This window comes from Nuphar pumila, chromosome 1, assembly GCF_984573655.1.
Source record: "Nuphar pumila chromosome 1, dmNupPumi1.hap1.1, whole genome shotgun sequence".
Taxonomy (NCBI): domain Eukaryota; kingdom Viridiplantae; phylum Streptophyta; class Magnoliopsida; order Nymphaeales; family Nymphaeaceae; genus Nuphar; species Nuphar pumila.
In genome coordinates, this window is record NC_143249.1 from 136,836,233 (window position 1) to 136,862,215 (window position 25,983).

At 38.2% G+C, this 25,983-nt stretch overlaps 1 protein-coding gene across 5 annotated transcripts in view; it reads right to left on the minus strand.

Annotated features, from left to right (window-relative positions):
• The window catches only part of LOC149849176 (Aldolase-type TIM barrel family protein), a 107,278-nt gene that overhangs the window by 78,320 nt on the left and 2,975 nt on the right, over positions 1 to 25,983 (minus strand). For all 5 annotated transcript variants that reach the window (XR_016430751.1, XM_089998847.1, XM_089998830.1 and 2 more), the window contains exons 3-6: positions 22,742 to 22,880; positions 21,605 to 21,713; positions 21,358 to 21,494; positions 5,081 to 5,217 (exon numbers count right to left, since the gene is read on the minus strand). Coding sequence is in view for 4 of the 5 variants with exons in the window: in XM_089998847.1 (XP_089854973.1) it covers positions 5,081 to 5,217; positions 21,358 to 21,494; positions 21,605 to 21,713; positions 22,742 to 22,880 (522 nt within the window). In the remaining variant the exon portion in view is untranslated. The remainder of the gene's footprint in view (positions 1 to 5,080; positions 5,218 to 21,357; positions 21,495 to 21,604; positions 21,714 to 22,741; positions 22,881 to 25,983) is intronic.

The following is a 25,983-nucleotide window of genomic DNA, read 5'->3' on the forward strand; positions in this document are numbered from 1 at the left end:
AACATGATAGCACTAAATCTATCATACCAAGCCTTAGGGGCTTGTTTAAGACCATATAAAGCTTTTAATAACCGAAGAGTTTGACCTTGGTTAACATTAATTCCCGGCGGAGGGTCCATATATACTTCTTCATTCAACTGACCATTAAGAAAGGCATTTTTAACATCTAATTGAAATATAGGCCATTTCTTAGATGATGCTACTGCTATTAGAGTTCTAACACTTGTCATGCGAGCCACGGGGGCAAAAGTCTCCTCATAATCGATGTCATATTCTTGTGAATATCCCTTAGCAACTAATCTAGCTTTATAACGTTCTAGGGAACCATCACTTTTTGTTTTGACTTTGTAGACCCATCGACATCCTATAGCTTTTTTATTTGGAGGAAGATGAACTATTTCCCAAGTTTTAGCCTTATTTAAAGCATCTAGTTCAACTTTCGTTGCTTCAACCCAATGAGGAATATATTTTGCTTGATTATAGTGGGAAGGTTCATAGTAAGAATGCAAGGCAATTAGACAAGCTCTATATTTAGGTGAGAGAGTTTCATATGAGACAAACCTATTTGGTGGAATGGATTCTCTAGAAGAACGCCTAAGAGAGGTTTCTTCTAGGGTTTCATTAAGCCGCAAGAATTTTTTTAAAGCACTAATAGGTTGTGCTTCCTCACGCCGAGTGTATACTTGGAGATTGTCACCATTAGTTGGTGATACATCATTATCATGAGTATTTTCTAAAGATTCCGGATGACTCAAAAGATCATCATTTGAGTCTTCTAAAAGATCATTGATAAACATATAATCAATTTCATTTGGTTTTTCCAATATTTCAAATCCATTTTAATCTTCTAAAAACGTCACATCTTTGGAAACAAATAATTTATTGTTCTTATAGTCAAAGCATCTATAGCCCTTTTGATTTTCACCATATCCTAAAAATACGCATTCTATTGCTTTAGGTGACAATTTATCTCTTTTATGCAAAAGAACAAAGCATTTACACCCGAAAATACGAAGACGGTTGTAGTCGGGTGTCATATTGAAAAGTTTTTCATAAGGAGAGATATTATTCAATTTTGAAGATGGCATCCTATTGATTAAATAGGTGGAGGTCAACACGGCTTCGACCCAAAAATTTTTAGGAATATTTTTAGAAATGAGTAAGGATCTAGTGGTTTCTAAAATATGTCTATGTTTTCTCTCCGCTAGACCGTTTTGTTGAGGAGTCCTTGGGCAAGATTTTTGATGACAAATGCCATGTTGTTTTAGATATGATTGAAAATCATTTGATAAGTACTCTCCACCCGAATCGGATCTAAGAATGGATATTTGACTTTGAAATTGATTTTGAACTTTTGCATGAAATTCTTTGAAGAAGTTAAAAACTTCCGATTTAGCATTAAGAAAATAAATCCATACGTATCTAGTATAATCATCAATAAACGTAACATAATACGAATAACCACCTTTGGATAAAACCGGAGATGCCCCCCATACATCGGAATGCACCAATTCAAAAGGTCTTGTTGTCACAAAAGTTCTAATAGGAAAAGGAGTAGACTTCATTTTTCCAAAAATGCAATCTTTGCAATTGATATCTTTTTCTTTACAAAACTTGTTTCCAAAAGGAAAAAGATACATTTTAGAGTAACTTGGATGTCCAAGTCTTTTATGCCAAGTTTCAATATTTTTGTCTTGGACATAAGTACAAAATGAGGTATTTGGAAGTGTTAAGTTATCCATAAAATAAAGGTCTCCCTTCCTATGGCCTTGCCCAATCCGCTTCCCGGACCGGAGATCCTGCACAAAGCACCCTTGGGATGAGAAAGATATTTCACATCCATGGTCGGCTATTTGAGAAACGGAAAAGAGGTTAAGATTTAATTTAGGAACTATTCTAACTTTTGGAACAAGAAAATTTTGAATATTTTTAGAATCAAGAGTTCCAATACCATTTATTTTGAGAAAAGTTCCATCGGCCGTAGAGACACAAGATTATTTTGAATTGGCGTGCACATTGGTTAATGCATTTTCATGAGGAGTCATGTGAAAAGAGGCTCCGGAATCTAAAATCCAAGAGTACGTACCGGGAGGTGATGATGAGGCAATGGCGGCACCGGAGGTGGAAGAAGTGACCTTTAGAATTTGTTGAAGAGCCAAGGAGATTTGTCCAAGAGTATCTTTGAGATCCCCGTTCTTGCCGTCATCTTCTTTGGTGGTGGATTCTTCAACGGAAGCCACCTTTGGCTTGAATGCCCCATTTAGCTTTGGGCAAACGGGTTTAATATGTCCCGGCTCATAACAATGGTGACATATAATCATTTTTCTTCCACCACTCCCTTGCTTACCAAAATGAGGTGGTTTGTATGTTTTAACATGATTGTCGGGTTTAGATACGGCAAGAACTTCCTCTATGCTTTTACCCATGCTATGCCTAGTCTCTTCTTGAGTAATCTCGGCAATAGCCTCTTCTAAGGGAGGAAACGTGGATCTATGGAGAAGTGAGGATCTCACTTGTTCAAATTCGGGACGAAGCCCAAATAAAAATTGAAACAATCTATCTTGTTCCATTTGTTTTTGTCTTAGAACCACATCCTCCATAGATACCCATTTAGGCTCTAAAAGAGCCAATTCATCCCACAAAGGATTTAGAGCACTATAGTAATCTCGTATGCTCATGTCACCTTGTTTTGTGGTTCTTACTTTTTCTTGCAAGAAATAAGCTCTTGCAAGATCCTTTTGGGTAAACATACCCTTTATAAAAAACCAAGCTTCATTTGCTCGGCGGAATTTTGCAATATTTGCACATACCTTGAGTTCGACATTATTCATAAACCATGCTAGGATTTTTGCATGGTTGCTCTCCCAATCTTCCATTTGATGATTATAATCTTCAATGGCCTTGAGACGAGCATCGCCTTCAAGTGCTTTCTCTTGATCTCCTTCCATCTTTGTGAGCTTAAGTTGGGGTTCTGGAACGGTTCCCATTACATAACCCCAAAGCTTCTTGCCTTTGAGATTATTCTCCATTGCGGATGCCCACATCATGTAATTTTTTCCATTGAGTTTGAATTATAGATCGATCTTGACTTCCATTGCTACACAATGAAGATGTGAGAAAGAAAGGAAGTAGAGAGAGACAAGATTTTACCTTTAAAAGATCGTATGGCTCTGATACCATGTAATGAAATAAGCGGAAGAAGCCAAGAATGCTAAAGCATTCACTATGTCCCACACGGACAAGTGCAACAAGTACAAGAGAGGAAATCCACTAAGGGATATACAAAGGGCCTTATAAAAAGGCTACACACATGAAAAATAATATCACTATTATTGAAGAGGAGCTCTCAAGAGCAATAGAACATGCATGGGGGGTTCCCCCTATTTATAAGAAAAGGAGACCAAAGGGGCTCCCAATAGAGTCGTTGGGAGCCCCCAACTATGTGACCGTTGGGGGCCCCAACGACTCCATTGTGGGGCCCCTTTTCGGTATCCAAAAAATACATATTAAAAAATAAAAAACAGTAAAATAAGAGAAACAAAATAAGTACCCCTATAGGGTACTTTGTGAAATGACCATAATACCCCTATCGGGTATTGTGGTATTATTACATATGTTTTAACACATTTTTCTTAAACTCTATGATTTAATTAATGAAGTTGGTTTGTTTTCGTTGATGGTAATGTATGATCTCTTGTGGTTGTAGATGTGTTATGTCTGTAAGGCCTCGAGTCTCTAGAATTGTTTATGTAATTATTTTAAAAAAAATCTACTTTTTAACGGGTATAAGTTGGGGTCGTTACACTATACGTAGAACTCTCCTCTCTTTTCTAGATGTTTTATCCTTTTATTTTTTTTAATTAATTTATATTGTAAAGAATATTCTAAGAGGAAAGCTCAATGGGGTAGAGTTCTAGCCGAGGTAGAACTCTATCTCATCCTTACTTTAATTCAAAAGTTGATTTTAAAACTTTAAATTCAAAGTTATTTTAAAATTGATATGGATGGATTTCAGATCTAGATTTTGATCCGAGACCCAAATCCATATCCAAATCCAAATGGATTCAACCTGGACCAAATCCTAGTCAATATGGATCTTGGACTGAGTCCAGATCCATACTAACTTAGATCAAATTGAGCGGATCTAATCCGATCCAATCTAATCGAGAAAAAGTTTCAAAATAAAGGTCGATCATTTTTTAAAAACGCATTTTTTGGGTTAATCGTAATCTAATTTCAGAAAAACAGGTCACTTACGCGATCTATGTTCTGAGGCGGATCTAACAGTGGTCATCATACCTGAATTTCGCTTTCGAATTTTGCCTGACTTTAACCTGAATTTCGCCCAAATTTTGCTCAAATTTAAACGTTAAAAACTGAAAATTTCTCAAACTATATATAGCTCAATTAGCTAATGTCAGTGGGCTCTGGGCCACGCCTAGACCTAGCTGACATCACCTCTATTTTAGATATTTTCCCGTGAATTTATTAAATAGAAATATATCATTTAAAAATTATATATTTTTTTACTTTTAAAAATCATGAAAAAATACGAGATATTACAATTTAACCTAAATTTTGCTTGAATTTAAAGGTTAAAAACAATAAGTTTCTCAGATTTTAATTAATATAATTAGATCTTGTCAGCAGGCTCTGGACCAAGCCCAAACCCAGCTGGCATCACCTAATATCCAGTTATTTCCCACGATTTTATCAATTAAATATAAATATATAATTTAAAATTTATATTTTTCGAGCTCAAAAATCATGGAAAAATTATGAGATATTCCATTATGTTTGGACCTCTAGAAATTAGATTTTCAGGTCAGCAAAACATCAACTTCGTCCAACACGGTGTCATCTTCTGGCATACTACTAACAGGACCAAGGAGTCTTAATTATTCATGGTTACTCCTCAATATCCCATGATGCTCCATTCTAGTTTTGTTTGTACTTTTTTTCCTCTTCTTTTCCTTTGTAGTTTTTGCTCTTCTTTTCTCTGTGGGTGACAGCTTTACTGACTATCATGTGTTATTATACAGCAACCTGTTTGTAGAAAGCATATCATACTCTCAATTACCTGTAACAGCTTTTATGCGCTGGAAATCCTCATAGTCAAAAACATCACCATTTGCAATGACAGGAATCGTTAATGCTTCAACAATGCCAGCAATCTCACCCCATTGTGCAGGATCCCTTGGCCTATCTGTAACTCTTCTGTTGATTTTCAGCATAAAACTTGTCAAATAAAACTCAGAAAATCAAACACAAAATGAAGTTGCACAATGACAGTTATACACATTGTTTAAATAAATAATTCACTTGTGATGGTTGTATATAGGATTAACTTGTGGAGGCTCCAACGAGTCTTCAAATAATTTTTTTTGTGAATTGAACTCAATTTAAACCCTCTAACTTGAAATTCAGCAATCTAAAATTTTTTACAATCAAAACATTGAAAGAGAAGACTGGAAAGAAATCTCTTCCTAAACCATAACAGAAAAGTTAAAGGTGATTGAGATATTGCCGTTTATCCTCTACTGACTGACATTCATTTCAGAAGCATGTACAACTCCATATATGTAAATTATTTCCTAAGAATTCAGATATTATTGTTAATTCTACCATGAAAATGCAAAATGTTGGCCGTTTGATAACCCATATTGTTCTAGGCAGTGTAATGTCTGAATTGTATTGATCACATCTCTTTGTTAAGATATTGTACTTGATATATATTTGTATATATATATGGTGTTATCATATATATGTATTTATATAACATATATAATATATATAATGTACATATACATTATATATATACTTTTTTTTTAATTATTTGTTATTGTAATAGGAAATACCCTCTAGGGGTATTTTGGTTATTTTGACCTTGTAATAAGATTTTACCATTAAGAAAAGATATTTAGTTTTCTGTATTTTTTATTTCTTCTTGTAATTAGGATTTGAGTCATAGGCATTTTTTTCCTTGACTCAAAGAGTCTCCCCAACGGCTAGAAGGGAGCCTCTTACTCCCTTCCTTTGTATATAAATATGGGGATCTCTTCCCTTTGTAACTAATGCATTTTATTGATAATAGTATTTGTATTTTTAAAATTGTTGTTTGGCCCTTTGTGCTTGAACCCATTTTGGGTTGTGTGAGTGATCCTCTCGTCTGTGATAACAATCTCATAAAAGAGATATCTAAACCACAAATTTCAATAAACACACATTGTAAAAATAATAATCTTTGAATTCACAACAAAATATGTACCTTACATGGAGTGGTGAGGCTCTACATACAAGAAAGGGACCCAACAGTCATGTTTGACTTATATAAAAAACAGAAAAATAAAAACTAAGTGAAATGACACTTGTAGTCCCTATTGGATTGTATTTTATTACATGTCATGAAATAACCAAAATACCCCTGGTATACTATATTATATAAATATACGTATATCAGTTAGATACAAAAATATATACACTATATTCTAACACTCCCCCTCAAACTTACGGTGAGATCACCGAAAGTTTGCTAAGAAAATACATAAATCTTGGTAGAGGAAGAGTTTTTGTGAAGAAGTCCACAATCTGAAACTCAGACTGAATATATGGTAAAGTAATCATCCCCTTGAAGTATTCTTCTCAAACATAGTGGCAATCCATCTCAATATGTTTCGTCCGTTCATGAAATGTGTGATTGTTGTCTATATATATGGCATTTTTGTTATCACAGCATGTAAGAATCCCAACTTATCCTCGTGAAAAGTGAAAAAAAAAATTAACAATTACGGAAACCAAACCCAAGGATCTGAGGCCTCACAGACTTAATAATTACCAAACCACATGATATCGTGCATTAAATCAACAAAGGAAATAACCACTTTATTAACCAATAAAATGAATGTCATGAAACAGAAATAAATAAAGTTTGTAACATAGAGCCACACTATCAAGAACATCATAAACAAGCCACGCAAACTCGCAGGCTCTATGTGGCAATCACCCCTATCACTGAGCTCTTGGTCCTGAAAAAAAATTATTTTGAAATATCGAGTAAGAACCAGAGATTCTTTGTACGGATTTCTCTAAAACTCCAAACAAAAAGGAAAGAACATAAACCAAATTCATGCATAAATTCAGAAAAATATAACAACAATTTCATAATCAATTTCCATTCAAGCATTTAAAACAAGTACCATGCAATAAAAACTTTTATACGAGATAAAATAAGTATGAATGCATGAACTAATGCAGAGCAGTAAAGATGCATGATTCAATGTTGTAAGACGCGTGTTTCTTAAAAAAAAAAAGGTTTTGGATCCAGGTTGGATCCAACTGGATCCGGGTCACAGGCCCCCGTATGCTTATAAAACCCCCTTTAGTGGGGCTATCGTTTTAAGAAAAGAAAAATAAAGCCCCGACCCCCAACGCTTCCCCTCGTCCTCTTCTTCCTCACGCCGACACACTCTCACCGGTGCCCGACCCCCCGTTGGGATCCCCTTTCTGCGTAAGCCACACCCGACCCTTTCCCTGAACCCTGAAGCCTAACGTTGAGCGCCACCCTCCTCACACCGGTGCAACCTGACAACTCCCTCTCGCCTCTCCCTCCCCCCCCCCCCACACCCACACACACACACACCACCAACTCAGGTATGTTGCCTCTCTCCCTCGCCATCCTACCTCTCTCTCATTTCTATTGTCGACAGGAGGGCGCCCTCTTGCCCCTCTTTCTCTCGTCACTGTTGCCGATAGGAGGGCGTCGCCCTTCTTCTCCTATTTCTCTCTCTCGATGGTGGCGGCAGTTCCTGGTGTCCCCGCCCTGCCAGAAGCAGCGGCACCACGCGGGTGCCACTGCGCCTCTCTTGCTCATCTGTTTCCCTGAAGGCAGCAGCCGAACGGAGTTCGGCTACTGCTCCCTCTCTCTTCCCTCCCCTTCTCTTCTACCTTTACAGCCGACAGACCAGAGCTACCTATGACAGTGGCTCTAGCTCGCCTAAAGGAAGGGTGTCGAGCACCTACGACTACTGCTGCTAACTTATCAAGACAGCCGACAAGGGGTGTCGACTCCCCTGTCGCACCCTTGTAGCCCCTGTCATCCCCCCCCCCCCCCCGTCCCTCTTGCTATCGCAAGATTGGGACCAGGCCAGGCTCGGCCTGACCACCGAGCCCACCCCCGCTCGTTGGTCGCGTAGCCAGCTGAGCTTAGCTCGGTCTCCGCTTTCAAACCAAGCTGGCTCAATTAGCAAACTGAGCTTAGCTCAGTTGAGCTTTACCGAGCACAGCTCGGTCTAGTCGACTCGAACTGGGTTCGGGTTTGACCCCTACAATGCAATCATCATCATGATAAGGTTTTAATACCATCCTTTTTGCAGCACAATGTAATCTCTTTAGCGCTCCACGCCGGCATAACAGACATGACATGCTTACTAAGACACGAGCCCTTAAAAACCTACGCTCAGAATCGTCAGCGAGTCCGACCATCTTCAAGGTAGGGAAAAGTTGTATACGAGGACAAATGACAGAATACTTCTAACTTTTATATATATGTGTGTGTGTGTGTGCATGCGCGCTTTTAACGCAAGAATGCAGTTTTGTGTATTCTTGTTCATTGAAAATTATATCATTTACTTTGCCGTTGCACTGTTATGTACATAAGGTACTGCTTACTCAATTTATTTAGTCAATGTACAGTTTCGTACATCGTGCAATGCTTACACAATTTATTTAGCCGATATACAGTTTCGTGCATCGTGTGTCGCTTATGCAATTTATTTAGCTCGATGTGTGGTTTCGCAGATCGGGCCTTGTTTTATGACATTTACTTTGCCATCGCGTTGTAATGTGCACAGGCTTATGCTTTAATATATATATATATATATGACTTAATATGGTACGTGTACTCCTGCCTACTTTAGATTATGCGTATATTTAAAGACACAAATTTGTGCATCATCGCCAAGTCTTCAATTTTAAAAGGTTTTCACATGCGAGATTTTAAAGCTCGTATTATTCATTGTCTCGAAAAGTAAAACAAGTATTTGGCGTTTGCGTATTCACAATCGAGTCTTTCCCTCAAACCTGCGTAACGGGAAGGCTTCGACTACGTAACCCTAAGTGGTACGTATGTTCGATCCTTTACTTTGGTATCTGAAATGACTCGGATATTCCCGACCTAAAGCACGGGACTTTAAATTTCTAAATGATATTGGGGTTTCTTTCTAAGAAACTGGTATCCCTCTCAACGTAATGGTATTATCAAACATGCAAGGCATTATAGTACTATGATAATTGGATGAGAGGTTTATGGTAACCTCGTAGTGTGGAAATGCACGATGATTAAAAAAAATCACATAAATAGTGATGATCGCCTTCACAGGCAAGATGCTCGATTTGGATTGAAAGACCAGAAGCACGTAGAATGGGTCGTCAGTTAAAATAGAACCTGACATATCCATTTGTCTTTTTGGTTCCGTCAAGAGAGAGGATGGGATGGTATAAAAACTCCAATTGACAGGTTGTTAACAATTACGCTCCTCGAGTAGCAATGACTCGATGTCTCCAGTCATCGAAGTTAGAGGATTGGGCTACCAAAAATTATCCTAAGTGATAGGTCTCAATGACTTCTGCAGAAGTATGGATGCATCGCCTTGAACAAATAGCCTCTTGGGAATTCTCTCTTGTCATTAGTCGTCCTCTTACGAGCAGACTCAACTAATTCTCTGAAATATTAAAATACATAGAATCAGTTGATTCTACGTTTTTCTTATGCATACCTTCGGGATAGGTAATTATTGAAACAAAATTATCATGCTCACTTTACTTATTCTGAACTACACGTCACAAAAGCAACAATGCATGTTAGTCTTGTTCTTAATTTTGATATCTACGCACCAACCAGATTTTTATAAGTTTGACCCGTTTCATGGGTATAAGTGATGATTAGGTCGGTATGACAAGTGATGGCGCGATGACTTGATGATATCAAGATCCCACTTTTTCTTTGACGTTTCGTTCCTAAGCACATTTTGTAATTCTACATAAAGGTTTTCTTTTGAAATTCTTCTTTTGTATAAACTTTAATTATCAAAAACCTTTTTTGAATCTATGTGGTTTCAATGCTTATACAGAGATGCAAATCTATTGTGTAAAGGAAAGTTCGCCTGTAATGCGCCCAAGGTTCGTTGACTTGTTATTTCAAATACTATTTTTTCGCTGAACTGTCATTTTATACTCTAAAAAAGAATTGATTGCAAAGCATCTAAATTTTTCCTAAAGGATTACAAGTTAGGGATTTTGGGGCGTTACAAATGCACATGCATGAATAACTTATTAGGTTATTATCAAAGTTTTCTTTTGCATGCATGTCCATATTAAATGCATACAATTTTTAGTTTCACGTTTCATTAAACTCGTAGATATTCAAAATGGGCACAACAATTCCCGAAGTCCAAGTTAAGTTTTCAGTTGTAGCTTAACACACAATTTGTATTTTATTACTAGGTTTCGCACTTGTTCCTCGACCGATATCAGGAAACAGCACCATCCATCGAAACATTAGAAATCAACATGTAATGTCGGGATATCACTAAAATCAACATTCACTGATACCACTTTCTTGGTATACCAATAACAACAGTTGTATCAACATCACTCCCAAGCAAAGTTGTTGAAAACTCCCTAAAACCATGGTCGGGAGGTGAACCACCAAATCGTCTTCAGGGGCACACTGAGTTTTAGTATCCTTACGGTTTTCCCAAAACCGTCATACAGGATTCTCACATTGTGGAAGGGACATCAAGGAAGGAATTAATTACACTGTCTCTTTTAACTTTTTAACAAAAAACCAAGTTCTTTACATAAGAATCGTTTTGTAAATCAACATGCAAAACCAAACCCGTTATCATTTTAATAGTGCAATTAAATTAGAAAGCCAATAATTTCATAACGAATTTTGCAATACATAAAATAAATTTTTTGAGCAACACCTGCTCCAGGACCACATGGCAAGCAGTGGTTCACATCTGACTACAAAAGCATATCATGCAAAATCCCTAGTGAACATACACATACACATACACTTGTTCAAAACATGTTCACGATGCACATTCGATCACACACAACAAGAATGCACATATAAAACAATTTGCATATGTATGCAAACAAATGCTTGCAACATACATTATCATGATTTATTTTATGCATAAGGTCTCAAACATGTCCATGATCATATTCATGCATACAACAAAATAAATTTCATAGTTTCTCATGCGTATGACATAAGCATTTGGAACATGATAATTGAATGGATACATATTCAATACAAGTACCTTGTAGTCCATACGACTCAGATCTGAACATAACTACATTGTCTAGAAAAAAAATATACCAACCTTTACCAATCTGATCAAAATTCATGTGACACACACCATGGAAATCAAATCAGATTGTACAAGAGTTGAGTAGGAGCAAATCTGATCCAGATTTTACCGGACCAAACTCCAACAGACAGGCCATACCTATGTCACATCACATGCGCAGAAGCATGTTGTTGACAGCATGCTGCCGCTGGGCATTGGCATGTTGTTGGCAGCATGCTCTGGACAGCAAACAGTGTTGCACAAAAATGTGCAGCACGGTCTTGCCCTACAACAGCCCACATAACTCATAAGTACAACATATTTAACCGCATTTATAACAAATCATATGGTGGCCTCAAGAAACAGTTTATATTCAGCTAACATGACTGTAACGACCCCAACTCCTACCTTTGAAAAATGCGAAATTTTTTTTTTTTCTTCTAAGAGTTGCGGAAAACTTCCCAGAGACCTGGGGTCCCTACAGTTCCAATTTCAGTTGGACAACCACACACCACAAACGAAGTTGCAATTATCATCCATATCAACCAACTAAAACTCTTTTATTAATGAGTAATAAAATTTCAAAGACAAAGTTTTCTTCAACTGAAAGTAAAGTAACAATTGCAGAATTTAAAAGAACTGAAAGACAAAAGAAAGAGCCACAATATCCTCTACTGAAGCTGACAAGTCCATGTATAACTCATCCATCCCCAGATGCATGTCCAACTTCACTGTTCACCATTTCCTGAGAAAAACCAACAAAGTAGGGTGTCAGAACCGAAATTCTGAGCACAGCTACTTCTAAAGAAACCAGATGAGAGAAAGAACATGGATAAGATTTCATGCAGTGATTTGAGTGAGTGCAGATATAAAATTTTCAACATCTAAATTTTCATAACTACCAATGATTTCATTTACTCACCAATCAATAACAGTAAACAGTGTCATATATCAACAACTAAATAACCAACCTTTCAGCATGATTTCACGAAGTAAAGCGTATGCTACCACCAAATGATGTCATGTTATCAAGAATGATTCAAACATGCATGATCTACTGCATAACAGAAAAATGCATGATTATGTGCAATGCATGATTTCTTCTGTTATCTTTCATTTAAGTTCCATCTTTCCATATGCATGCCCTATTAGATGCACACATCTTTAAGTTCCTCTTTTTAATTACCGTGGCCCGCGGATACACCAAACGGGTACAAACCCCGAGGTCAAGTAGGTTCCCAGGGTAGCTTAACACACAATTTGTATTTTATTACTGGGTTCCAACTTAGCCCTCGACCGATATCAGGAAACAACACCATCCATCGGAACATTAGACCTCCACATCTAATGTCGGGGACACAAGGGACACCCCACGCCCACAAGTGTCACTTCCTTGGTACCATAAACTCACAGCTGTGACTAACACACCACTCCCGGGTAAAGTGGCGGGTTCTCCCTAAAACCGTGGCCAGGAGAAGAACCTCAATATCGGGTTCAGGGGCAACAACGCACACGGAGTTTTTGTATCCTCACGGTCTCTCCCAAGACCGGATAACTAAGATTCTCATACTCCAGATGAGATATCCCAGAAGGTGTATTACACTGTTCTTATTCATTATATTTTTATTTAAAGTTCATCTTTTAAGTTTGCAACACCATATGCAAAAGAAAAGTGAAAACCCGCATCCTCCCTTGCGGGGACCCAATCGGGACTCCATCCCGTATAAGCCACTAGAACAGTGTAGTAAAGTGCCAAACCATCTTATGTGGTTTAAGTGATGTATTTAAAACTTATGTGAAAGCAAACCAAACCCATGGCTCTCCAGGCCGATGATGGTCCAACCAGGCCATCAATGCATAACATCACAAAACAAAAGTAGTGTTTTATTTATAACACTAAGCCAAAGTGCCAAACAACATACATATTCATGCAAATATAAACCCAAACATATGCATGTCATAATTCAGTCATATGCATTTTCAATATGTGTGTGTTACCTACATCACATATGGGTCTTAACCAATCCATGGTTTCTTTAAGTGTGTGAGTGTACATGTTCAAGAAGACTTACTAATAATTGAATCATGCTCACGCTCATGCGTACCATAATCATAACAGTTAGTGAAAGCATAACCTCCCCGGCAAGTGTTTTCTCTCAATCCAATACACAAACTTTTAATTAACACATGGATTCTAGCCAAAATAAAATGTTCAGCTCGGGACATCCAAGCAAGATACATTACATATATAAATTTTCAGTTTTATGTATCCATCCTCCCTAAACAGTGTAACATGAGCACTATTATACATAACTGAAAATTTTTCAGGTAATGTTGCAATGATCCCACGCTACATCTTACAAACTTTGAGCGTAACCCCACTCAAGAACCATTGTAAATTCATATGCACTAATGGGAAAAAGCAAATTTAAGTCCATCAGTCATCTTAATAGGCTGGACCCACCCATCCATATATAAAGACACATTGCATAACAAACAATATCCCTTAACAGATCATCATCATATCACTGAGCTAAATCTTTGCTCATGATAAGACAACTTTCTGAAAACCTGCAACTAGATCCAAGTAAGACTTGTACACAACCTGTCCAGAACATGTGGGTAAATGCAAGTAGACATTAAACTTATAAGGAACCATGTGCCCTAACATGTATATTCCAAAGCATCACTTCCATATAATGGATGGAAGCTTCTTTCTTCAACAAAACTAATTGCACAGATGTAAACTCTAGCAACTTTGCTTGAATCCTTTTGGTACAATCCCAAGATGAAAAAGCTCAGGTCTTGCCAAAAGGCTTCCAAAACTGGACAGACTGATGACCAGCAACAAAACTTTCAAAATTTTGGATGTGACGGTGACAAGACCCAGAATCTTTGCGCTGGTGAGGTGGAAAAAGGGAAAAGTAACAAAGTCAACTTCCCTACTTTCAAATACAAAGGCGACCAACAAAAACTTTTAAAAGGGATATTCAATTCTTTCTAATACTACATGCTAATTTTATGCACCTAACCTACTGTATGAACAGGGATGACCCCAGTTCTCAGACTATTCAATAATAGGATGCTATCTTGCAGCTAAAACTAAACCAAGCAATCCTGGTAATAAGAAAACTGATCATTTTCTACACGAGTTGATCCTCAGAACTAAATTACTGAATCAAGAGATTATGGTAAATATTTGACCAGCATCTGCAAATACAATCTGCCTTAAGTCTAGACATATTTACACAGTTTACCACATAAAACCATAAATCACTTACCACAAGATCTCCAGGAATATGATGGAGAAAAAGAAAAAGAGGGAACTACTCTAAATGAAATACAGAAGTCGGTATGCTATTTCAAGCCATATGCAAAACAGCCTAGATCCTTGAGAGAAAATCCAAATACACCTCCAGAAACAGAATTTTGAATACTTAGTGAAAAGGAAACATCCGTAATGAAAGTTACTACTATAACGGCATACAAAGATTACAAGGATATCCCAGAGAAAGATTATGCTAACACACAAATGTAACAAAACCAAACCACTAGCGAATCTGACAGTATGTTCTTACAAGAGTTAATAATACAGCTAGGAGAAAATCTACACAAGCCGAGTTACAGGCCAGCTCCCAGCTAACTGGGTCAGCTGGGCCTGCTATGGCCCGGTTCAAAAGGTGCACAGCACCCAAAATAAACAGACTTTGTTTTCCTCTTTCCCCTGTAGTAATTAGGTTATTGGGTCCCAAAACAGAAATCATCCAAAAAAAATTGGGGTTATCCATCTCAAAGAATAGGAAACCCCACGAATGGGACTAATCCGATACCACAGCCGAACCCCAAATCGTTTGGGCTAGGGATTTTTGCAAGGTAAGAAAACCCCCAAATCGATTTGGGATGAACTTTGTTACGGTTTGGGGGTAGGTACAGCAAATCCCCAAATCGTTTGGTCTTTTTTTTTTTGAAATGGGGAAACAACCTCATCCCCGAATCCTCCCCTCAATCCACCCGTGGAATCGAACCCATGTTCGATTCCTCACCCCGATTCCAAGAAGTATCGTACCTTTCTCCGATGACTTTTCCGGCGATCAGAGTCAGTCGTGGCGGGAGCACCGGGCTGGCTGGAGTCGCCCCCACTGCTGTCGTGACAGGGATGCTCGAGGAGGGCTGATGGCTGCTGGTTGCTCGTCGGCGACCTTCTTTCTTCCGGCGTGTGCGCACCGAGCGAGTGAGAGAGACGAGGAAAGATGGGGGACTGAGTGGAGAGAGAGAGGCGAGGGATGGGAAACCCTAACTCCCCATCCTCCCTTTTATTTGCCCCCCTCAAGCCGTGATGGGGGGGGGGGGGGGGAGGGAGGTTACGCCCTGCGTAACCCCCTCCTGCCCCCCTTCCTTTTCTGTTACAACGTATCGGGCAACCCTTATCGGGTTGCCCTTCTCTCTTAAAAGAGCTATCATAGAGTGGGGCTCGGGTCCGAACCCGGGACCCGCAACCCGGCCCCAAAACAATATGGATCCACAAGTGGATCCCAATGGATCCACTGTGGATCCTCGGATAAACTTTTAAAAACTTAAAAATTTTATTTATTTTAAATCTCACTTTAAACATAAAAATTTTAACCCCCAAAATATGGATCCGCAAGTTGGATCCAAGTGGATCCAACTGTGGATCCTCGAATTTGCTTAATATATATACATATATAGGTATATTTCTAATTTATTACTAATTATTTTAGTATAACGCAAACATTTAAGCATAAATACCCCTTTATGGGTCCTAGATCCGAAATATGGATTTAGGCCCAATTTGAATTAATTTGAAATATTTTCAAATAAGAAATCTCGGGTTTTACATCTCTACCCCCTTAAAAGAATTTCGTCCGCGAAATTAGCACGTACCAAATAAAAGAGGATAGTGTTGACGCATATCCGCCTCAGGCTTCCAAGTGCATTCATCTAGCCCATGATGCTGCCAACGCACCTTTACGAATGGAATCGTCCTACTGCGCAGTACCCTTTCCTGGCGTTCCACAATCTCTATCGGCTTCTCGTCCGTTGTTAAGTCAGGTTGTACCTCGATCGCCTCATAGTGAATTACGTGTGAGGGGTCAGGCACGTACTTTCTCAACATCGAGACATGAAAAACATCGTGAATCTGCGAAAACTGAGGAGGAAGGGCTACTCGATACGCAGTCTCTCCGACACGTCCAAGGACTTCGAAGGGTCCCACATACCTAGGACTCAACTTCCTTTCTTCCCAAACCGGAAGATACTTTTCGTAGGCGAGATTCGAACAAACACGTGATCGCCTACCTCAAAACTGAGCTCTCTACGCCGCTGATCGGCATAACTCTTTTGCCTACTTTGAGCTGCAATCAACCTTTGTCGAATTAAACGTACCTGATCCGCATAGTGCTGGACGATTTCTGGAGACTCTACTGCTCTTACTCCAACCTCATCCCAACAAACCGGAGATCTACACGGTCGGCCATACAGTGCTTCATACGGGGCCATACCAATACTAGCATGAAAGCTATTGTTATAAGAAAACTCTGCAAGCTTCACATGTTTGTCCCAATCACCGGCCCAATCCAAAGCGCACGCTCTCAACATGTCCTCGAGCGTCTGAATCGTTCGTTCTGACTGCCCGTCTGTCTGCGGATGGAAAGTAGTACTAAACTTCAAAGTAGTGCCAAGGGCTTTCTGAAGCTGGCGCCAAAATCGAGATGTGAACCTCGGATCCCGATCTGACACTATCGAACGAGGCACTCCGTGAAGCCTAACAATCTCTTCTACGTAGAGATCGGCCAAACTCTCCAAACTTTGACTGATCCTGATCGGAAGAAAATGAGCACTCTTTGTCAACCGATCCACAATCACCCATATGGCATCTCGTTGTCGTCGGGTCTTAGGCAGCCCTACGATGAAGTCCATTGAGATATCATCCCACTTCCATTCTGGAATCTCAAGAGGCTGCAAAAGTCCACCCGGTCTCTGGTGTTCAATCTTCACTTGTTGGCAAGTAAGACACCGAGATACGAACTCCGCGATGTCCCGTTTCATCCCATTCCACCAGTATGTCCTCTGAAGATCTTTGAACATCTTGGTGGAACCAGGGTGAACGGAATACTTTGACTTGTGAGCTTCACTCATCAGCTCTTCCCGTAACGCTTTTGGAACCCACCATCGGTCCCCGAACATAATGGTTCCGCCCTCCTCCCGGCGAAACTGCGCTTCTGGCTTCTGAGCACTTTCGCACAACTTTTCAAAGTCCGGATCTTCTGATTGGAGTTCCTCAATTCGATCTATGATCTCTGGTCGGGCCTGCATCCCGGCACAAAGGATGCGTTCGGAGTCGTCAGAAAAAGGTTGCCATTGTACGAACTCCTCGACTAGATTCCAACTGCGCCCAATTAAGCTAGCTGTTGTGATTGACGCCTTTCTACTAAGCGCATCAGCCACCACATTCGCCTTACCCGGATGGTAAGCGATGGAGAAGTCGTAATCCTTTAGGAATTCCAACCACCTACGTTGCCTCAAATTCAGGTCCCTCTGGGTGAAGATATACTTGAGGCTCTTGTGGTCAGACATGACCTCAAACGTTTCTCCATAAAGGTAGTGGCGCCAAATCTTCAGCGTGTACACTACTGCCGCTAACTCCAAGTCGTGTGTGGGATAATTCTTCTCATGCACCTTTAGCTGTCGGGAAGCGTATGCTATGACCTTTCCATGTTGCATAAGGACACAACCCAGTCCGGTCCCTGACGCATCACTATATACCACAAAACCACCCGCCCCGGAAGGCAATGTCAACACCGGCGCCGTGGTCAACCGTTTTTTTAACTCTTGGAAACTGTCTTCGCAGCGAGAGGACCATTCGAACTTCACTCCTTTCTGCAACAACCGAGTCATCGGAGCCGCTATACGCGAGAAATCTTGAATGAATCGACGATAATAACCCGCCAATCCCAAGAAACTCCTAATGTCTGTCACCGTCTTCGGTTGTTCCCATGACAAAACGGCTTCCACCTTTGCTGGATCAACCTCTACACCTCTCTCGGATATCACGTGACCAAGAAACATCACCCTATCGATCCAAAACTCACACTTTGAGAATTTAGCATAAAGCTGATGTTCTCTCAGTGTCTGCAGCACGAGTCGCAAATGCTCTCGGTGATCTTCCACACTATCCGAATATATCAGAATGTCATCTATGAATACGATGACAAAAGAATCCAGCCACAACCTGAAAACCCGGTTCATCAGATCCATAAATGCCGCAGGGGCATTTGTAAGTCCAAATGACATCACTAGAAATTCATAATGCCCATATCTGGACCTGAACGTTGTCTTAGGAATATCTTCGGTTTTAATCCTCAGCTGATGATATCCTGAACGAAGATCGATTTTCGAGAACACCTTGGCCCTTCTCAATTGATCAAACAAATCATCGATCCTAGGCAAAGGGTATTTGTTCTTCACCGTCACTTGATTCAACATGCGGTAGTCAATACAAAGTCGCATTGAACCATCCTTCTTCTTAACAAAGAGGACCGGGGCACCCCAAGGGGATACACTCGGTCTAATAAATCCTTTGTCAAGAAGCTCCTGCAACTGCTTTTTCAGTTCCCTTAACTCAGCAGGTGCCATGCGATACGGAGCGCGTGAAACTGGTGTTGTACCAGGCACTAGCTCGATCGAGAACTCAATTTCTCGATGCGGGGGCAAACCCGGCAAATCCTCAGGAAAAACATCCGGGAATTCGCGGACAACGCCTAACTGCTCCAATGATGGCGCCTGACTGTCTTGAGCAGAAACACTGGCCAAGAATACCATGCAACCCTTCTTGTGGTACTTGGAGACCTTCAAAGCTGACACGATCTTCACCCCATCGGTTGGTCTCGTCGAATGGCACAACAATGGCACAAAAAAGACTGAAAAAGTGTTTGTTGGATAATCGGAATGAAAAGGGATCTGTCATTCCTTCTTCTCTCTCTCTCTCTCTCTCTCTCTCTCTCTCTCTCTCTCTCTCTCTCTCTCTCACGAAATCAAAGAGAGGGGCGTGTTAGACCCTTTTATAATTTTTTATTTTGTCTTCTAGAGGGAGGGTGACGTCCCTTCTAGAGTCTTTCTATAGAAGATAGAGTTCTACAAAATGTAGAACTCTCTCTAACTAATATTTATTCTCTTATTTTATTTTATTTATTTTACTTTAACTACATTTTGGCTCTTCTAAAGGGTAACACCTACCTCTAGAATCCCTACATAATAGGTAGAGTTCCACAAATGTAGAAGTCTGCCATATCCAAAATAAATTTTCGAAATTAATTAATTTTTAATATTTAATTATTTATTTATTAATTAATTGTTAATTAATAAATTTTTAGAAAGTTTCTGAGGGTGTCTCCACCCTTTGGGAGTCTTTTTAACATGGAATTTCACTCAACTTAACTTTTATATTGAATTTAAAACTTTAAATTGGTTGGAATTGGATTTTGAATCTGGATTTAAATCCATATTCAATATCCATATGGATCACAAACTGGACCAAATCCTAATTAATATGGGTCTTGGACTGGGTCCAGATCTATATTAACTTGAGTCAAACGGATCCGATCAAATCCAGAACCGGTCACATCGAGCCGGGTCACTTTTGAGAAAATACAATTTTTGGGTCAATCATAACCCGAATTCAGAAAAACAAAATATCAATGTTTTCGGAATTTTGAGGTGCATCAAATGATATATTACCTGAATTTTGCCTCCAAATTTTACCTGAATTTAACCCAAATTTTGCTCGATTTTAAAAGTTAAAAATAAAAAGTTTTACTAAATCTTAATTGGCACTTTTAGGTCTTGTCAATAGGTCCTGGCCCACACCCAGACTCAACTGTCGCCACCTAAAATCGAGGATGTATCAACTTTACCAAAACACTTAGCCAAATTTTTCTGAAATTTCAGAATTTAACATGGTAAAAAAATACATGATATTACAACAGATGCTCAGTAACGTGTAGGACTAGCTGGTTGGAGGACCCGAGACTTGTGACTTAGTGCTTGGGTCCTGACTTAAGTACAAGAGTTTAGCTGCAGTCGATTTTATATTATTGAAGTTTTGACTTATTGATTTAATTAATGAAGTTTTATTTACTACTTCAAATTGATTTAATGCAAGGAATGGTTTGTGGTTTTGTTATAATAAATCGGTGATGTACCCCGGTCCTTGGGAGGTTTTTCGCAAATGTTTAAAAAAAAATCACTATTTCTTCGAGGGTTAGTTGGGGTCGTTACATCTTTAGCCCCCAAGAGCAGATGATCTCTCTCTCTCTCTCTCTCTCTCTCTCTCTCTCTCTCTCTCTCTCTCTCTCTCTCTCTCTCTCTCTCTTCTTTTTCTTAAATTTAAAAAAAAACATCAAGTTGTTTTACCAATATCTTCAGCCTATTCCTAGTGACTCAACTAGTCAGCTTACGGGAGCTAGGTGATGCCTAGGGCAAGTTTATAATCTTAAAAGTGGTGAAAAAAGAAGGGATTGGGGAAGACACCTTTCTCTCTATTGGGAAGAAAAAGAGGTCAAAGAGAGAGAGAGAGAATACCATATTATTTTTAGCAAACTTTAAAAATTTTAGAAAAAGAACTTGACCCCTACTTGTTGCCTAAATTATGCCGAAGCATTGAGTAACATTTAGGGGCTTGACACCCAGGCAGCACCTTGCGCATTTGACTACATTATGTGTTGCTCAAATATATCGTGAAGACTACCGTCCAAAATCATGTAAAATCTAGCTGCTGCAACCAATGATCAACTGAGTCAAATCTTGAAATTCAGGGACAAGCTCAGGTAACCTAAGTGATAGATAGTAACAAGATATCATAAGTAATATAAGCATATAAGAAAATAGTTAAACAAAGCAAAAATTTTAGCACAACCATTGCCATCTCATAAGCAGAAAAGGCACTAGGATTCCAGTGTTAATGAACAGAAAGAAAACAAGATACCTTCCATGAACAGCGATAGCAGCAACACCTGTTTTCTCGATTCTCCTTGCCATTTCTACAGAATCCTTGGATGATTTCAGAAGTCGTATCTTACATGTCACAGGGATGTTCAAGTTCCTTTTTAGTGTTGTTAATATCTGTAGAAAAAAAAAAGGAAACACAACATCAAGTTCCCAAATGCATAAGCAAATAATATATTATCAATACACATTCAAATGCTAAAACCCAAGCAGCACATAATAAGTACATCATGAATAAGTTCTGGTTTAGTCAGGAGTGCAGCACCCATGCCCCCACTGATAGAGAAGGATTTGGGGCAACCCATGTTGACATCAACTGCTGCAACATCTTGGCACCTGAAAGATGAAAAATCATCTAAACAAGATAGGAGAAAATTTTAAGTTCACTAACTAAATGGAAAATATAAATGATTGTGGCAGGATGGAGGGGGGGGGGGGGACCGGGGGAAGGGAATGGACTGCTTCATTTGCAAGTGTGGAAAACATATTTAGTGTCACCCAAAGCTTTCCATCACAATCAGAGCTGGAATGACGTTAAGATCTGAATACCTGTTTTTGGCCTCCTGGAACTGGAAGGCCAGCGTAGTGTTCATGCAGTAAAAATGTGATGAATTTTCTTAAGTGAAAATAGAAAATGCAGAGAACGAAATCCATGCTATATAGATTATCAACCAAGTGAAAATGCTTTGGGCTACAAATTCAAACAATGAGTATGATGATCATTCAACTGTCAGTCCACTTCCAAGAATGTTTGCATTTGCATTTGCATTTGCATTTGTATTTCCTAACAGAAAGCCATGAATTACATTTCCAAACTGAAAAATGAACATGTTTTATGCATCTAGGTCTCATCATTGGACAGTTTTGAGAAGAAAGGGAGAATCACAAAGAACCCATGTTTGCAGAATGTGGCACACAACCTGCTAGTGAGGTAGTATTTCATCATCCAAATTATGAACCCCATTATGATGACTAAAATTATCAAACAAATTTTACCCATTATAAGTTACAAGAATAAATAAAAGAATAAAGCAATACACTTCACCCTATGAACAATATAAAAAGGTCTAATTCTTACCACTGAGCAATATGGCAATTGGAGCCTGAGTAAACATAGTTTGGAAATGGGACAACCAACTCAAGCTTCTCAATGAATCATTCTCAAACCTTTACTATGACTATAAGCAAGAATCACAGATACAAAAGAAAAAGAAACTACTGCAAATGCAGAACCACACAAATCAAATGTCCATAGGAGAAGGTGGCAAAACAAAGTGGTTATAGAAGTTCTGAAATAACAAACTGTGCGAGAATTGCTAGGGGTATTTATTAAGCAAAGAAAATACCGATTGCTAGTAGCTTACAAAATCATTGCAGCACTCAAAGCTCGGGTAGCATTTGAGGTACCAATTTGAAATACCATACGATGCCTTTCCTCCTCACAAGTTCGAAAAACAACATTATTTGTTCCTTTCTCCACAAAGTCAGTTGTTCCAAGGGATTCTGGAGACAAGAAATAAACCAAGAAATGAGGGCAAGAAAACATGATTCTTTAGTGAAATCGTACAAATAGATTAAGATATTCATTCCGTCCTAAGAGGGGTTCAGTTACTAAGTAGAAAAGTTTATATAACTGCATTAAGAAAACAAGTGGTTTTGGCTAACAAGTCTAAAAAACTAAACAAATGAATGCATATTATTATAGAATAAGGGCCATGCAGAAGGCCATTTTCAGCCATCGTTTGACTAACTTCAGATGACTCAAAGAAAACAAGAAAACATGATGGCATTCTTCTAATTCAAATATTTCTAAGTCGGAAAGCAGGCTTTCTTTTCAAAGTTGGGATAGCATGTGGTTCCAAGTCCTAAATTAAAAACCTGCAACTCACATTCTGAAACAAAACATTTCTGATACCATCAAAATCAGGGCTGCAAAATGCATATCACATGGTGTATTTGTGAAAATCAAACATATGGTGCATTGCAATGCATCCTATCATACTCTGAAAGTCATAAAACGTGTTTCACAATTTTAAATATGTAAAATAAAATGTAAAAAATCAGAAAAAATAAGAAGAAAATAAATGGACTTCTAAAAACAGCAATAAGGGAATTTTTTAATATAAGAGATATTTTTAGAATGGAATATGTCTAAACAAGTTATCCAACTAGCATGTATAGAACAGCAATGTTATAGCACCATGTATGGAAACAGAGGAAGAGTAAGCAAGGTGGAACTCATGTATTTATGTGCAAGCGCTGTAAAATTGTCTATTATGGGTCATATACTCAAGTTTTTGCACATCTTATGAGAGCGCCAAAGGGAAAGAGTATTGGGATTGCCTTTTGTCTTGTGGTTTCGAAAGATAAAGAGTTGATGAGAAAAATTAAGAGGCAAGTTCGACGAGTGAAAGCTTTATCATGCACATTTTAGTTGAAAAGATCAAGAATAGATAAACCGAAGCCTATGACTCCTACATCTTCTTTTGTATCTAGTAAAAGTAGTGTTTATATTCATGATACATTTAAAAAGGTAGAAAGAGAAGATGTAAATCATAAAGTTATTAGGTTTTTATGTGCAAATGGCATTCCTTTCAATGTGCTTCGATCACCATATTGGAAAGAGATGATATCGGCAGTTAGTAAAATGCCCGAATATAAGTTCTCATCGTATGAAAAAACCTGAACAACATTGCTTGACAATGAAGAGTGTGTTTACAAAGAATTAACTGAATTTTGAGAAAAGTTTGAGAAGTTTGGAGTTTGTATTGTCTCAGATGGTTAGAAATATATAAATAACAAACACCTAATAAATATACTGGCATCCAATTGTTTTGAGTCGATGTTCTCATTAACAAGTAATTTTTTTATATGCAACAGTTGGCTACAAATATTGTCGAATTTTTGAAGACTGGATTTAGAATAGTAGGGTCTTCTAATGTGGTGCAAGTGATTACAAACAATACAGCAAATTGCAAATTAACTGGTAAAGAATTGAGGTAAACATACAATTATATTTTTTGATAATCTTATGTTTTGCACACCCTCAATTTGATCTTCAAAGATTTGGTACGTGAGTTTCTTTGGTTGGGAGAGACATATTTGCAAAGTAAAGAAATTGTGAAGTATATAATGAATCATTTGAAAACATTAGCAATCTTTAGAAGCAATGAAAATTTGAAGTTAATAAAGATTGCAAAGACAAGGTTTGTTTCACGTTACACTACTTTGAAATGCTTGCTTGATATAAGGGAGAACTTGACATTTATTGTCATATCAGAAAGATGGAGTGAGTGGAAGCAATCATGTACTAATGAAACTATGAAAAGAAGGGTTATTACGACATAAAATATTGTTCTATCAAAAGAATATTGAGATTTTGTTTGTTTAGCATTATTGATTACAAAACCCAACTATAAGATTATCAAATTTACTGATCAAGAAGGCCCCTTAATTGGTAAAGTGCATGAAGGCATGAACAATATGTTGGGGGAGATCAAAGATAATCTAAAAAGACAATTGAATTTGTATGAAAAGATTCATACGCTTGTCTCAAATAGATGGGATAGAATGAATGTATCCCTCCATAGTCTAACCCACATGTTAAATCTGAAATATTATGAGCCAAAGGATCTTAAGATCCCCGCACCAAGAGGAGTCAAGCGAGTTTCTCTTGGTAAAGATTATATTATATTCATTTGATAAAGTTTAAACTTTAGTGATTTAATTATTTTATTCTTTCATTTAGATTTTCTTGTTATAGCTTAACAATCTTTTTCTTTTTTGCAGAAAAAAACAATGATATTTTAGATGGTGCAATGTGTGCGCTCCATATCATATCTCGTAAAAATAAAGAAGCCTATTCAGTTTATAAGTCACAACTTATGGCTTTTTCATTGAGAAGTGGAAGATTTAGCCGAATAGCAGCAAGAATGGATGCATTGAATTCTACCATGTCAATCCTTAATTGGTGGTGGTGTTATGGTGGTGATACACCTGAGTTAAGAGCATTAGCACATCTTCTATTGAATGAGTGTGGAGCACCTATATCTACATTCATAATGTTAAAAGAAATAGGCTCAATAAAGATCGAATTGATACCTTGGTGTATATCCATTTAAATTTTTGATTGATTGATTGGTATAATTAAAGTGTTTTGTATTTTTGTTTTCATATCTTATAAAATATTTATATATCATTGATTATTTGTTAGCATTCTTATTTTGTATTCTTGTCATAAAAAGATGCAGCAATCGCTACAAAGAAGGACCTACTCGAAAATGGGATATTAATCCAGAGCTTCATGTTGTAGAAGAAAATACGCTGACATTAAAGGACATGCACTGGAAAGACTTTGATGATATTGCACAATAATCAAACATTATTTCCAAAACCAAAGATGTACAATCAAGAGCTCCATTGTCTTTGATAATCACATGTAGAAATGAAGTTGAAGAAGATTCAGATCAATCAAATGTAGCTAGGGTAGGATTAGTAATGCACAAGAGCGACTGTGAGTTTCCCAGGGCCGGATTGATCATTTCTTTAGCAACAGACCTAGGCGAGGTATACATTATGTATCTTGTCTTGTGTTTTCTAATTTTTC